Raw genomic sequence first — 15796 nt, 5'->3', positions numbered from 1 at the left:
AAGCTCTCTAGAGCGCCTTACCAGCCTTTTGATATACCAGACTTGCAATATGTATGTTTTATTTCTGAGGTGTTTAACAGGTCACCAGCTAGGAATTAGATAAATGTCATTTACATTTTACCAATGGGAAAAGTAGATTTGATTAAATAAGCAATATTTCTTACTCACCAATATTTTTCCAGGATTCATTTGATTAGTATATTTACCAGAATACAAGTCTAGTTTTGTTAGCCCTCCAGAACTAGCACAGCTCAGAAAGACATTATTTTAAAGTGTGTATCTTCAGCAAAACTTTTAATTTAGAGCTGACTGCAGCTAGGTAGGAAATTGTTAATCATCATTTAAACCAGTTTACAAAATAAATTCTTCTATTAGTCAAACATTTTGAAGCAGTCAAAGTAGATCTTCATTTGTGTTTAGTACAAATAGTACTAAGTAGTCTGGAACTTTATTTTACCTTCATTCAATGCTTCTTTTCTACTTGTGTTAGATGATTTAGGGCATTGTGTTGGATAATATTTCTTTGTACCAGTTCTTTTTCTTTTACTATATACTGTGRAATCTGAAAATAGATTACAGAAGCCACATCTCTGTACCACTGTCCAGTTAGGGAGCACCTGCTAGAGAACAGTACATTTAAGATGGGTGAACAATGTCCCTACTGTCATTTTATTTATGAATTAAGTTCCCTCATTTTGTGCAAAATTTTGCCATTTACAATCACTGGTGAGATCAAGGATTCAGCTAGTGGCAAAATCAAGGATTTAATTCACTTTCCAAGTTGGAAGCAACTGCGTCAAGGTTGGTTGAGCTTGTCATCAGACTTCTAGGTTCTGTTGTTTAACCATTTCTCTTTGGCACTTATAATACAAACATCCATTTTCAAAGTAAATGATTGTATATTTTTGAACCGTTTTAAGCTAAAATAAGATACTGAACTGTTAAACTATTTAACAGATCAAAAAGCTACCCATACAAAATGTTCTGCAGAAATGTTTCAGAATTGATGTCTGGGCCTGGAAAATCATAGTCTAAACTGTTTTGAACAACACACAAGGAAATGCCTATCTCTGTGAGAAGCTACAGCCTCAGACTTGAAGCTAATGTTCCTTAGAAAATGGGCTTTAATCTTGGGAATCATCTCCTGAACATCTCTTTCTATAAAGGCAAACACAGTATTGTTCTCCATGTCTTCAGTGGCACAGATGGCTTGTATGAGCTGGGAAGCATAAAAATTAAGTGGTGAAATATCACTCAGGAAGCTAAAGACAAGGTATGCAGAAAACATGAATGCAATTTCAGTTCATGTGAGTTCTCGTGTTTGATCTTCCTTGGAAGAGGTATAAGTTGAAAATATATCTTCAGAGAAAAATAACTTTTCTGTTAATAGATCTAGGGTACTTTTGTGAGTAAAATAAAGGTTGCATGTCAGGGTGAAAAATGTCTTGAGTCATAGATTCTCCAGTCAAAAAGTTTTAATAGTATGGTTTTAGCTGGGACAATTGATAGGAGTGCAAGTGATGGTAAGTGTCCATAGTAAGTAGTCCATATTTTGTATAACATGCAAAGACCTTGGAGTCAGAGAGAAACTGTGAGCTGTGAATCTATCCATCAGGCTTGCATGCAGGGTTCTGCAACCATTTCTGAAGTGTTTCTATGAATTCTTCTGAGAATTGGCCATAATCAGGGACATTAATTACAGTGTGTCTCTGGTAACAACTATATTTGCAGAGCCACTTTGCACTGTAAGCAGCTGGACTTGATTTTTTCTGTCTTCTTAAAGAAGTTTTAAATTCCCTAAGCTGAAGGTTTCTTGGATGGAAATCAAGATTATTCGAGAATTCCTTGCTTGCTTGGAATAGTGACACTACAGAAAATCAGTTTTTAGTGGTTAAGTCATCCTTTCTTAGATTTTTTTCTTAGACTATTTTCTTGACTAGACTTAGACTCTTTTTCACAAGTGACTTCTCTTTCTGTACTGATTTGGTATTTTCTATCAGATTCATAACCTGCATTGGCTTCTGATCATCACCCTGTAATTTTCCACATTACTCAGGATGTGTGGTGCATATAACCTTACTATGAGAATGTAAAATATGATTATCGTTCAAGTGACAGCAAGGAAAGAGGAGCTGAAGCAGACATTTAAGTGGAGGTACATGGATTTAGTGCTTTTTTTTAAAGAACTGATTAAAAAATTACATTGATTGAAGTTATTGCTATGAAGAACATAACATAAAAAATGTATGTGGAATAGATAAGAAAGCTGAAGTATTCTTACAGACCTAATTACAGAAGCAACTGAAACTCACAAGCTGTATTATACAGATTTCAGGCTAATGCTCCGTTGGATTTAGATTTAGTGAACAGCTCTGCGGACTGCTTGACTAACTGCAAGATTAACTTGAAGACTATGGAGTTGAACTCTTTGGATCAGTTTGCTTTAGAAGATGGCCATGCATGGCTCCATGCAACATCTGCAGACAAAAGCAGTGCCACCATTTGTGATTGAGTTGTGGGGGTAGACACCAGCATCTTCTTCACACCAAAGAAAAATGGTGCAATTGAGAAATTGTCCTAGGTTAATGCAAAAGTTCTATGTTCAGATGATTGTACTGTATGACAAGATCTATATACTCTATGTTCTTAGGACCACTTTCAGGCACTGCAGCAACTGGCAGGAAATGACTAGCATTCAGGCCGTTACGCTTTCTTATCCTTCAGAACACTGGCCACCTGTGGGCTACCTGTTGAGAAAAGCCTCTGGCCTGAGCTGACTCCCAAACTCTTCCCAAGGACTTGCTCATTTTTCTGATAGTTGGTTCACTCCAAAACTATACTGAGATCATTCAAACAATGAAACAGTACAGAGGATTAAGATTCTGTGCCTAGAATATAACCTGCACTGCTTAATTTACGAGTATAGATATGAGTTCAAAAATCATTGACCCTTGCAAGTGGTGGTAGTTCAGCAAGGCTCTTACTGTTGCCTGACTGCCAGTTCCTCATAGCACAGAATTTTCCAGCATGTTCACTGCTCCACTTACACATTTCCCAGATTTTCAGCTGTCGTCTCACCACAACGTGTGCAACAACCTGTTTGTATTTGAGTACCATTAAGTATTTGATGCATTGATGTTGATTTGTTCAGCTTCTGTTCTGTGTAACAGTTCAGTCTTCATTGAAAAGTGACATTGTAAGTTAATGCATCGTTTAACACACAGCGATATTCTTAGCAGACCGCTGAGACATCTGTGGGGCTCAGTTTTAGCCTCCTGAGGACACGGTCACTTGTATAAACAAAGACTTCTATGCAATGCCATCAGCTGGTTGTGTTTGTACTGGGTCAGCTGTTTTGCAGCTGGTTGAGGAGGTCATCATGCTAAATTTAGTCTGGGGTGGCTGCCTCTTTTTCACATCATTCAGTCCTGTGAAACTTCCCCCAGAGAGTGACTTCTCTGCAGCCAGGACTGCATCTCACTCAGGGCTGTACTGTGTCTTCTTTCTTTTTGTAAGATCTAATCTGGTGAGGAAAAATCTGTATTTGTACATAGCTGAGTCTGGCCTGTGCCATCACAGACTGAAGACATTCTGTGCTAGATGGAGAGACGTCCCTTACTAATGCTCAGTGTGCAAGGGAGTTGTATCTGAAAGCATTTTTTGCAGCTGCTGCCTGTGACACTCCCCCCACCCTAGAAATCCTCACACTGCACAAATTGTGTGACTATTCACCTAGATCTTATGTTTTCAGAAGGGAAAAACCTCAAGGTCTGCACCAGTGATGTTTAATGTGCATCTTAATATAACTGTAAATGAGAATGCAACAATGAGAATAGAGATTGCTCTGTGTAGTTGCTATTTTTAAGTCCTCCTATCTCCATAGACTACTAAAAAGCAATCCAATTTTTAAGTACTTAAAAATGAGAAGAGTCTTGATCATTTCTTTAAATGTCTCAGAAAATGAGGCATCTGTGTTTTCCACAGCCTCTGCTCCTGACTATTTAGCTTTTGAGAACTCATCAAATGCTATTTCTTGGTGCCCAAGAAAGGTCTAGTAGTGAAGCTTCAAAGAATTGTAATTAAGGCAATGAGTATGGAAAAGCAGAGTCAGGTCCTATATCTGGATAAGTCTGTACTTCTTAACATTTTCAATTACATAAATTGATTCTCAAAGTACTCAGTTGTGAATTCTACGTAGCAGGAGTTGAAGGGGAAATGGATGGAATTCCAGTCACAGCCAGCTATTCCTGGACTGCTTTGGCAGCTGACTGCCCTCTTGCCTTTCTCCTTGTCAMACTGGGGCATAGCTGTGGTGGAGAGTTGAGAAGGCAAACAGTTATGGAAAATGAATGAGAAGAAATATGTTAAACTGTTTTTGTAGGAAATAACTGGAAGTGTTGTCATCCCCCTTCTCTGCAATCAAATTTGTCCCTTGTATTAATGTCAAGCATACTATCAAACTGTACAAACAATACATTTCTAAAGATCGTACAGGGACACAAGACCAGTTGATAATGAATGTAGTAAGACTCCATATTCAGCTGGTGGCTTGTCCACTCACCTCTGTTACGGTGTTGTAGACCAAAGAAATTTTTCCCGTGTCTGTCAGGTCTTAATACTCGTGTCTATAACACCTGTCTTAGAAAGAGCTCTTTTTTGTGTTCCAGAGGAACCGGCAGGTAACTTGAGTATTCTTGAAAAAAAAAAAAAAAAAAAAAAAAAGCAGAGCAGGCGTTGTCAGCAGCCCAATTTTAAGGAAATTAGTTATTTAAGACCACATCCTAAGCAGCTGGCTATACATATTAACCTTAGTTGACCTAGATTGAAATTTGTTGTCCGTGAGCTCTCTGTTTCTCTTGTCATTATCTTTAAATAATTGGCTGTTTTGTTTACTAGATGTTTGTCATGAGTACTGAATTTCCACTACATTAGCTTTGTTCAAGAGAAAGCAATAACACTAGCTTGAAGCAGAAGCCATTTGTTTTCCTAAAATGAGGGACGCTCTGGTATATGCTTTCTGACTGATTAGATGAATTATGTTTTATTTGTCTTGAGAAGAACCATACTTAAAAGCAATTTTCTGAGGAGGAAATGAGGCAGAGAGTTCACAAGGAAAAAAGGGACCAACTATCCTGATTAACGCTGCCTGAGCTGCATTTTCACACATTTCTTGGCTGAGTAGTTCTGATGCTTATTGTTGGGAGTGTACCAGACTAAAATTAATTGCAGAGTAATTACTTTAGGCCAAGAAGCTGCCCAAATCTTGATTTTATAGATTTGCTATAATGGCAATTCTAAAAGCAGTTGTGAACCTTTCTTTCTTCAAGACTGTATTGGAGAAGTTTATCAGCAGAAAATGTAGTRGTGATATATTTGACAAGGTCTTTTGTCAGAAATAAACTGCAGAGTTCAGGCTGGCTTTTACAGAGCTATTTGCATGATTTGGATACTTTCAGTAGTTCAGATTTGTGTTGGTCACTTTTGTGCATTTCTGGTACTGCTGCTGAAATCATAGAGGAATATATACTTCAGAGGATTAGGCTATATATCTATATATACACTGTTCCTTAGCATTTATACACCAATGCTTTGTTCAGAAAAGGGGACTTCAAATGTTTTCTTTCTGAAATTATTCCACACACCAACGGATACCATGTTCGCTAAAGGATTTGCTGCTGTGATGTTTTATCACTTGGCCTATATTATACTTGGAATAAATTATTTGTATTTCCTTTACAGAACCAATTCCAGCTTATATTCTCCTGAATTATGATAAGCAATCCAATCTATTTCTTTTTTGTTATACCTCTGAAAAGATAGAAGGCTTTTTTTTTACTGTTCTTTTAGCTGAACTGTCTCAGTTACTTACATATGAGAAGCTTTGGCCTTTTGTTGCAGTCTGTGGGAACTCTATATTTCTTCCATTTTAGGTGTTCTCATACAGTAATTCTTTGAAATGTGCATACTACAATATAAGTTAGCATCTTCTGCTAATCTTCTTAGAGAAACCTAGCATTCCAGCTGCTGTTAAACAGACTTTGCCCCATTGCACACCAATCAGAGAAGTCCATTTTGTATTGGTCTTGAAAAAAAAATGCTGGCAACACCTAGTTAAAATAGTATAATATGGATGCCCAAACTGATTGCTGTCATTTTACCACAGCAGAAGGTTACCTTTGCAGGCTACACTCAAAAACTTCATGCTTTCTGGATCAGTCACCAAACTATTTGGCCCTGATCCAGTAAGGTGAGTAAGCACAAACATAGCTTTAAATAGTCTCACTGAAAATAGATATCAGTACTAACAGAAGTGGTCAGGGACATGCAAAGGAACAATGGTGAGTGTTATCCCAGGCATTCAGCTAAGGGCTTCCAGAGCTCATATAGCAATGATGTGAGCTGCCACTGCTGGAGCCAGGGAAACCACTGGCTACAGAAGGGGGCCACAGCAATTCACAGACTGTTGATAACATCATTAAGAGCAATAGCCTGTCTTCCCCACCACTTGCATTGCTGGGCCAGAGCATTTTTATTCAGCCCGTTCCATCAGGGCACATAGCACAAACAGTAGTGTTAGGTTGTGTTACTAAGCACGTAGGAGAATTGCTTTCTGTCCTATCCATATTTCTCAAGCAAGTGCCATCTTGTATAGAGCCTCCTATAGTAAGTTGGTCTTTTGGTGCTAAAGATTGATGTGTTCAAAGAGAAAAAAGGTACCCAGGCTTCTTTAAAAAGCAGTTAGAAGATACTGGTCTTACCAAATTCAAGCAAGTCCTTTTCAAAGTAGGCCGTGTTTTAGACATTCAATCTTTTACTGTGTGGACATATTGTTTCACTGACAATGTGGCCTGAGTAAGAAGTAAAGTCTTTGGCAATTTACATCGTTCAGTGATTCTTTTTTTATTATTACTAGTTTCATCTGCACTGTTCCTGTACTGTGGAATTTGCCATTTCTTTGAAGTTTTTTTAATCTTTCTGGTATAGAAAATGTTCTGACTGAAAGATGATGGTCAGGAATCTCTCTGACCCATTACAGACTTTAAGGCAAGAGCAGAGAACAGGGAGATTTATAGAGGTCCTTTGGAGAGGGAGGTCAAAGCTTAAGTGGGCAGGGATAAAAGGAGATGCCTATCAAACTCACTCAAACAAATATAACAATGGTAATTTCTAGAAGTGCTGTTTTCATAAGTGCTTGACATTGTAATGTGAAGTCATAGAACTCAGATTATTGTAGGTGGGAATTACCTGATTATAGAATAAGAAAAAATCGGCAAGTTTTGGAGTGAAATTCTCAACTGCAGTGAGGGCTAGCACAAAGCCTATGCAGAATGTGGATACTTTTTTGAGGATTAAAGTGGGAATAGCACTTGTTAGGTTCTTTCATTTTATTTTGGCTAAGGGAGCAGTGTTGCCACTGGAATGCATTAGGATACTAAAAAAGACGCTGGAAGCATGATATATTATTGTTGATTTCCCTCAATCTACCTAATAATGGATATTRTTTATCAACTTGAAAACAAGCATCTTTTCCTTTCTTCCCACTATATTCCTGTGGTTAAAAATGTATCACTTCTGAGGTACTGCTGATTTGGCCAGTGTTTTCTGATGGTTTCAGCAGTACAGTATGCCAGCCAACTTCTATCTATTGAATCTATTCTCTCTTGGAAGATAGCATCTAAAAAGAAAAGATGGACTAATCTTAAGACCCCATGCAGTTACTGTGGAATTACCAGCTATTTGTCAGCTGTGATGGAGATAATCAGATTTAAATATGGAATTATTGTTTGATGAAGGCTAAGAATCATGTGTATATGTTAGGCACTCCTCCAATAACACAAAATAAATAACACAAAATAAACTACATTTTTTGCTTTAAATCTTCATGCACCTTCCCATAAAATGCTGACAAGTCTGAAATCTTCAGAATCCATGAAAGAGACAGCAAGCTTTGGTGAAACAGCTGCTCCTGTACTCTGATCCCTAACATTTTACTGATTCCTAACATTTTGCTGATTTGCAGGCTTACATTTAGAAAGTGCCTTCCTCTGTCAAGAAATGCAATGAATCTTGAGAGGGGGTATAAAACTACAGCTGTCTGGTGGCATGTGGTAGCAATACCTAGCAATAGGCACAGGAAGTGAAGGGATGCTACATACAGCTGGAATGTGAAGAGGAGATGAGATGTAGGGAGAATATAACTTTCCAAATTCAAGCCAGGTTGGCACTGGAGAAATATTGCTTTTTTATTTTTATATACAGTGACTGAAATGGAGAAAAAGCTGATTCGTTCTTTCTCTGCCTTTGCATTATTTATGCTAAGGGAAAATATGTGTAAAATAAGATCGTTCTTATTGGATGGAGTTTTACATGTGTGCAGTTCTGCGCTCCCCGGTACAAGAGAGACATGGAGCTACTGGAGAGAGTCCAGCGTAGGGCTATGAGAATGATCAGAGGGCTGGAGCATCTGCCCTATGAGGAACAGCTGTGAGAGCTGGGCCTCTTTAGCCTGAAGAAGAGAAGACTGAGGGGAGATCTTATCAATGTGTATCTGAAGGGAAGGTGTCAAGGGGATGGGGCCAGAGTCTTTTCAGTTGTCCCATGTGACAGGACAAGAGGCAATGGACACAAATTGAACCAGAGGAAGTTCTACCGGAATGTGAGGGGGAATTTCTTCACTGTGAGAGTTACAGAGCACTGGAACAGGTTTCCCAGAGAGGCTGTGGAGTCTCCTTCTCTGGAGATATTCAGAGCCCGCCTGGATGCGATCCTGTCTAACGTGCTCTAGGTGACCCTGCTTGAGCAGGGGAGTTGGACTAGATGATCTCCAGAGGTCCYTTCCAACCTTACTGATTCTACGATTCTATGATTTTCTTTGCAGTATAACAAACAAATACAGAATTGTTCTAAAAATTCTTAAAAGATTGCAAGTGATCAAAATCTTGATCTTGTATTGTTCTCTGAGAGAACTTTCCATTTTGTGTCTCATCAGGGTTTGCTGTTATGCTCATATGTGAGCTCACAGGTGATGCATATTCAGACAGCCACTCTAGCATCCTCTTGTTAGAAGACAAGCTTTTTAAAGATAATAATACTGCTAGTATGGAGTTCTGAACATAAGTATTAGGAACTGAGTTCCTACAGTCCACTTGACTCGTGTCAAAATCTTTGTCCATGAATAGCTTTCTCTAGCTCTCCCTAAAAATCTACCTTCTGCCCTAGACTACCTTTCTCAAAAAATACACATATAGTTAGGTATCACTAAGATAACTGAAATGACATTATCACCGCCAAACTTCTGTTAACATGCTCAAGTTTCAGGTTTATGAAGGAACTTGTAGCAGTACATGGAGGCAAAATATGTGGTAAAGTCAAGTACTCAATGTGCTGCATAATGGGAAAGTTTGATCTTAATTATCCCTAAGAACATGAAGGTGTAAGTAGATTTGATTATCAGGTAAGCAGAAAGATAAAAAGCCTTTAGTCAAACAAGAGGATATTTTCTATGAGTTTCAATTGAATCTTTCATATGCCTTTTTCTTTTAACATAGGTTTAATTTATGTCTGACAATTCCTGCTCTTACATTGCAATTCAAGCTTCATCATCTTTGCCTGTGAGATTTGCAAAATAAAAGTTTTCCATCTGGAACTTGCAGTAGCTGTCTGCTTTCAAGGCCCAGGGCAGATCTAAATCCAGACCCCTCTGCTCTACTACTCTAGTGTTATCGGTAACTCTGAGATGCCCATGCTACCCACGTCTGGCGGGCAGTTGAGATAATGGGAGTAGAAGTGGAGACTAAGAAAAATTGCTGTTTTTCCATAAACACTTTCCAAGTGATGACAATATTGTTTTACTTTTCTTTCAGAAGGATTGTGCATATTTGTGTTGTTATTTAGTATACCTGCTATCTCGGGTTCTGGGCAAAGCAGAGTGCCAAATACTAGTTTTGAACAAGTCATCAGACAGAGCAATATATGGGAAAATAGGGAACTTTTTAATATGTTGATGAACAGTCTTGTTACCCTGCAGAAGGCTGGGTAGAAAACTTGGAAAGGGAAGTGAATCATAGTCACAGAAAAATAGGATGGCAAGAGCAGTTGAGAGGGCAACTAGCTGTGCACTTGTCCAGACAGGCAAAATTGCAGGTGCTGGTCAGCAACATTACTAGGGTAGGTTCTTGAGATTCCCCATATTTCTGTCTCAAAGATGGTTACCCATAGGACTCACCTTAAATAAGCAAAGAGAGACAATTGGCAAGCGGCAGCAAAAGAAGAGGAGCCAGAATGCGTTCTGTTCCCCTCCTCTAATTGAAAAAAATATAGATTCTGTTGCTTCAGAAGCTTCCACACTCTGTACTCTGCTCTCTTCCTCTATTCCTTCCTTTGTGGTTCTGTAAGCAGCCACCAAGGGCAAATAAGAAGGGGATGTAGGAGATGTGGAGATACAGGAATTTCAATGGCTGTTCTCATTCAGGAAATGAAGGGTAAAATCAGAAGCCTCTGATTCATTTTTTCAGGGCACTGTGTAACCTCCTATATTTTTGTTCTGTTTCCCCTGCGAGGTTTTGCCACGGGAGGTGATAAGCAGATTAAATATTTTATCATCTCACCTGTCTGTTCTCTCTAAAGGTACCAGTCATTCTCTTTCAGGCTAATTTTGTTGACTGACGTAATCAGACTGACTGCTAATCAGAGTGATCTTGGTAGCCTAATTCTGTACCTGATCTCTGTTTGTTTATGCTTCAAGGTCTTTGACAGAGTCCGAGAAGATTGCCCTAATTTCCACGAAAAGATTAAGCCTATTAATGCTGAACTCACTCAGCCCAAGCTGGCCATCAGTGCTGAAGATGAGGAGGAGCTTCTGACTCGAGTCAATATTGTCTTCCACTGTGCAGCAACAGTTCGCTTTGATGAACCACTGAAGTATGTCCCGCTTTTCCTGTTTTCTGTAGTTGCTAAGCACCATTCAGTAGATTGCTAAGCACCATGCTCAATAGATCGCACTAAGATAGCCCAGAATATGTTATTCAGAGCACCTCATGTATGTTGCAGTAATAATTCTCCATTTAAGTTTTCATAATGCATGTGGTTTGGGATTGAATATGCAATGTAAGTGCTCTGAAAAYGTCAGGTGCATATGCACATCAAAAGTGAAGTATCTTGGCAAAGTTACATGGAAGCACAAGGAAGTACTGCAGGCTTGGGTTATAATGTACCAAGAGTAAAACGTGACCATAAACTGGGATAGGAAAGAGTGTGTTTTTTTAGATCAATAGGAAATGTTTTGACGGAACTACCTGGAGACTGCTTGAAGTGGAACTATATTATGTCTGACTCTAAAGCTTGTCTTAATGGCCTTTGTCATTCTTAAGTAGCTGAAGAGGGAAATGAAATATTGTTTAGGCAAATAGACTGTCACAGGTTTTAAAATATTCAAGATTCAGTATTGTTAACTGTTTAAGATAAATGTCCAATTTCTGAGAGAACTGCCTTGGGAAATGCCCATCCAGGCAGGCATTCTGATGAGAAAGAATAGCAGAAATAAGCAACTAAACCAAGACCAAATGTGTAAGCACTTCTATGCAAATRCTAAATACCTACAAACCAAAGTGGATGATCTCGATTGCCAGATCTTGACAGTTTTTGAAAAACATTCAATTACTAATGACAATCTTCATTTGCTCCTGGATAGGTTGAATACATATTTACTGTGTCCACTATAAGTAATTGCTTCTTGGAACAACTAATTAGAGAACTCATAAAAAGAAGCTCTTGATATAATCTGGACTTGTGTATAGAATTGGGTCAAGATACAACAGGCAAAGCACTTCACTGCTTTAGTAACCATAAAGGTACTTAAATCAATATAGAAACAAATATATTATGAAGATACACCACAGTGACATCAAAGGGAAGCTACACTTTAAAGTAAGGAAGATTGCTAGAAGGAAATTAAACCAAACAGTCAAATTGATCATCTGCATACAAAATTTGTATTTGAATGACAAAGTATATCATAAGAACAAAAATTCTAGCAAGTTAAATGTGAAAGCACAAAATTGTAGCTCAATAAAATTTTGAGCAAAATATTGCTAAAGACACAAATTCTAATAATATTTTTTAAATATATCAGAAGTCTAAAGCCTGCTGCAGAATCTGTAGTGTCAATAGACAAGTGAGGTGTAAAAACAGTGCTATGAAGATGCAGGAAAGGCAGTAATAGAGAAATTAGATGGATGAATGGCATCAGTGTGCAGTACACTTATGGAATTCTCCAGATGGAAGTCTTGGGGGCAGAAATCTGAGAAACTGTTATAACGGAATGTTAGTAGATGCAGTTTTTAATATAGATACAAAAAATGAGGAATAACAAATCACCAGAGTTGAATGATATTCCCCTGGAAATCTGAAGGAACTCAAAATGTCTCAGGAGAAATGTGGTGCTTATATCCTGAGTGAGATTGTGTTCACCGCATCTCGGAAGGGACACAATGGAATAGAGATATACACAGAGAAGTAGCTTTCATATGAGGGGAAGATAAAATAGAAGCGTTCACCCTGCAAGAGGGACAGATGAGGAGGAAGTAGAAATCTATAAAATAAAATGCTATTCCCTCAGTTGAACTATACTAAAAAAAAATGTAAGTCTCTGGCTTTAGATCTTGTGATCCAAATGCTCATCATGCTCTTAAATTCTGTTTTCATTTATCTGGACTAATTACAATTTCTGTTCAAATTATGACATCTACAGTAGTGTAATTGATTTCTTTGGCATACACTGTACAAGAGAGCATTCTTATTAATCTTGAGTATGTTGTTGAAAGATTCTACTTCTGGACTGAACAGATTGCATCTTCCTTAGCCTTTTCCTTTGCAGGGAGGAAAGTGGACCCACTGCTGAGTGGGGTGGGAGCCCTGGTGACGAAGGATACAGAGAAGGTAGAATTACTGAATGTCTTCTTTGCTTCAGTATTTACTCCTAAGACTGGCCCTCAGGAATCCCAGGGCCTGGAGATGAGAGAGAAAGTCTGGAGAAAGAAAGACTTTCCCTTAGTTGAGGATGATCAGGTTAGAGATCTTCAGGATCTGCAAATCCATGGGCCGTGATGGGATGCACCCACAAGTACGGAGGGAGCTGGCAGGTATTATTGCTAGGCCACTCTCCATCATCTTGGAAAGGTTGTGGAGTACTTGAGAGGTGCCTGAGGACTGGAAGAAAGCCAGTGTCACTCCTGTCTTCAAAAAGGGCAGGAAGGGTTGTCATCAGTAGTGCAGAGTCTAGTTGGAGGCCTGTAGCTAGTGGAGTTCCCCAGGGCTCAGTGTTCAGTTCAGTGATGTTCAACTTATTCATCAGTGACCTGGATGAAGGGAGAGAGTGCCTCCTCAGCAAGTTGGCTGATGTTACCAAGGTGGGAGGAGTGGTTGATATATCAGAGGGCTGTGCTGCCATTCAGGGAGATCTGAACAGGCTGGAGAGCTGGGGTGGAGGGGAATCTCATGAAGTTCAACAAAGGCAAGTACAGGGTCCTGCACTGGAGAAATAACCCCATGCACCACTACAGGCTGGTGGCTGACTTACTGGAGAGTAGCTTTGTGGAGAAGGACCTGGTAATGTTGATGGACAAGTTGATCATGAGCCAGCAATGTGCCCTTGTGGCCAAGAAAGCCAATGGTCTCATGGGGTGCATTAGGAAGAGTGTTGCCAGGAGGTCAAGGAAGGTGATCCTGCCACTTTATTCAGCCCTAAGAGGCCACATCTAGAGTACTGTGTCCAGTTCTGAGCTCCCCAGTACGAGAGACGTGGAGTTACTGGAGAGAGTCCTACATAGGGCTGTGAAGATGATTAGAAGACTGGGGCATCTACCCTATGAGCAAAGGCTGTTAGCGCTGGGCCTGTTTAGCCTGGAGAAGAGAAGACTGAGAGGGGATATTATGAATGGCTATAAATACCTTAAGAAGGGGTATCAAGGGGATGTGACTAGACTCTTTTCAGTGGTGCCGTGCAACAGGAGAAGAGGTGGTGGGCACAAACTGAAACACAGGAAGTTCCACCTGAATGTGAGGGGGAATTTCTTTACTGTGAGAGTGACAGTACTGGAACAGATTGCCCAGACAGGTTGTGGAGTCTCCTTCTCTGGAGATAATCAAAACCCACCTGGTTGCAATCTTGTGCAACATGCTCTAGGTGGCCCTGCATGAGCAGGGAAGTTGGACTAGATGATCTCCAGAGGTCCCTTCCAACCTCAACCATTCTGTGATTCTGTGAAAGTGTCTTTCTTCCAATACAAAGCATGCAGTGAAGTTGAGTCTATGTTCCCTAAGCTCCATTGCAAATAATCCCTAGAACATCTTCTAGCTATGCTGGATGCTTCAAGGTCAACCTTGCTAACCAGGACTCTTTTCCTCTCCTGCTTATCAGCCGTCTTCTACATTCCTCAGGAATTTAAACTTTCATCTCTATTGTAGCTCCTTTCATTATAAATCTGTATTTCTCAGCTCAAGGTCGCTTTGCCTTTTTCTGAAACCACATGTCTATTCGGTTTAGTAGGGGTCCCTTAAGGAGACTGTCAGATGGGGACTATAAGAACCATGATGCCACAGTGGTCGAGTGTGTTGGAAGTATTTGTTCCAGGAGAGGATGGCAAATACACCAGTAAGGGCATACTTCCAGATTTAGAGATTTTACCAAAATGTTACCTCCAATCCTTTGAACTGAGTGAAAATATCCAAGTTGCATTCTGTGGCCAGAAGAGTGGATGCAGTAACACTGCTCTGAAAGCTGTTTTTGCCCTTGCATTTCATTGAAGCTCACCTCTCTGTTTTGACTCCTTCCCTGCCCTTACTTGCCTTTTCATTCTTTGAAAGGAAGTTGTCAGGGATTTGGATAACACTCAGCTTTGATATATTCTTTCCACTGAAATGCATTTTGTTTCTTTCTCCTCTTTAGACATGCCCTGCAACTGAATGCTATGGGAACGCAGCGACTTCTAGAGCTGGCCCAGCAGATGCAGAAGCTCGAGGCATTCATCCACATCTCCACCGCCTATGCAAACTGTGTACGGAAACGCATAGATGAAGTCATTTACCCACCCCCTGCTGAGCCAAAGAAGCTCTTTGATTTAGTAGAGTAAGTGGGAACAGCATAGCTTCTTCTGACATTGATTTTGCCTCATTTTGCAGATGACCTCTGGTTGAATTGTTCACATAATCTTTACTGTGCARTTTCCTTTCATACTTACTCTTATTGTTTTATTGCCTTGTCTGCACACACCCACAACAGCAATAAATGCTGGCCCCGATGAGAGGGAGGCCAAGATAAGAGAGAGCTTTCAGGCTAGGTTGTTCTGAGGCTTACTTCCCAAGTAATTTCATCAAGTAAGTCTGGCATATCTGGATTTTCTCTTGAAACTAGCTTTACTGAAGTTTTCTAAAAATAGAAGAAATAGAGATTCTATTTTGGAGCCTTTTTATCTGGAGAGTTGCTGAAGGAGAGTTGCTGAAGGCATGTTTGATAATCATTTGGTTGAGCTTAACAATATTTTTTCCAAGCATAAAAGAATTGGAAAATAATATAAACTATATATAATAACCCTGTGATACCGGCTACCAATAATTTTTTCCACATATCAGTTCTAAAATAACTGTGTGATTTTGTGAGAGTCCAACATTGAGTCAGCCCATCATAAATTATACATGAGTGTATTTGCTGTCAGGATTGGAGTTGTGCTGCTTCTTTCTGAAAGACTCAGTTCTGTTGCTACCTTAGCACGGACTGAAATTTTTCATATCCCATGTGTTT

At 39.5% G+C, this 15796-nt stretch overlaps 1 protein-coding gene across 7 annotated transcripts in view; it reads left to right on the top strand.

The window, feature by feature from the left end:
- Positions 1-15796, top strand: part of FAR2 (fatty acyl-CoA reductase 2) — a 140613-nt gene that overhangs the window by 93036 nt on the left and 31781 nt on the right. For all 7 annotated transcript variants that reach the window (XM_085311068.1, XM_085311069.1, XM_085311071.1 and 4 more), the window contains 2 exons: positions 10745-10920; positions 14945-15124. In XM_085311068.1, the coding sequence (XP_085167194.1) occupies positions 10745-10920; positions 14945-15124 (356 nt within the window). The remainder of the gene's footprint in view (positions 1-10744; positions 10921-14944; positions 15125-15796) is intronic.

The sequence above is a fragment of the Rhea americana genome, unplaced genomic scaffold (genome assembly GCF_003343005.1).
Source record: "Rhea americana isolate MKP2758 unplaced genomic scaffold, rheAme1 scaffold_330, whole genome shotgun sequence".
Classification (NCBI taxonomy): Eukaryota; Metazoa; Chordata; class Aves; order Rheiformes; family Rheidae; genus Rhea; species Rhea americana.
Note: the sequence above shows the minus strand (reverse complement) of the source record. Positions and strands in the feature narration are given on the sequence as shown.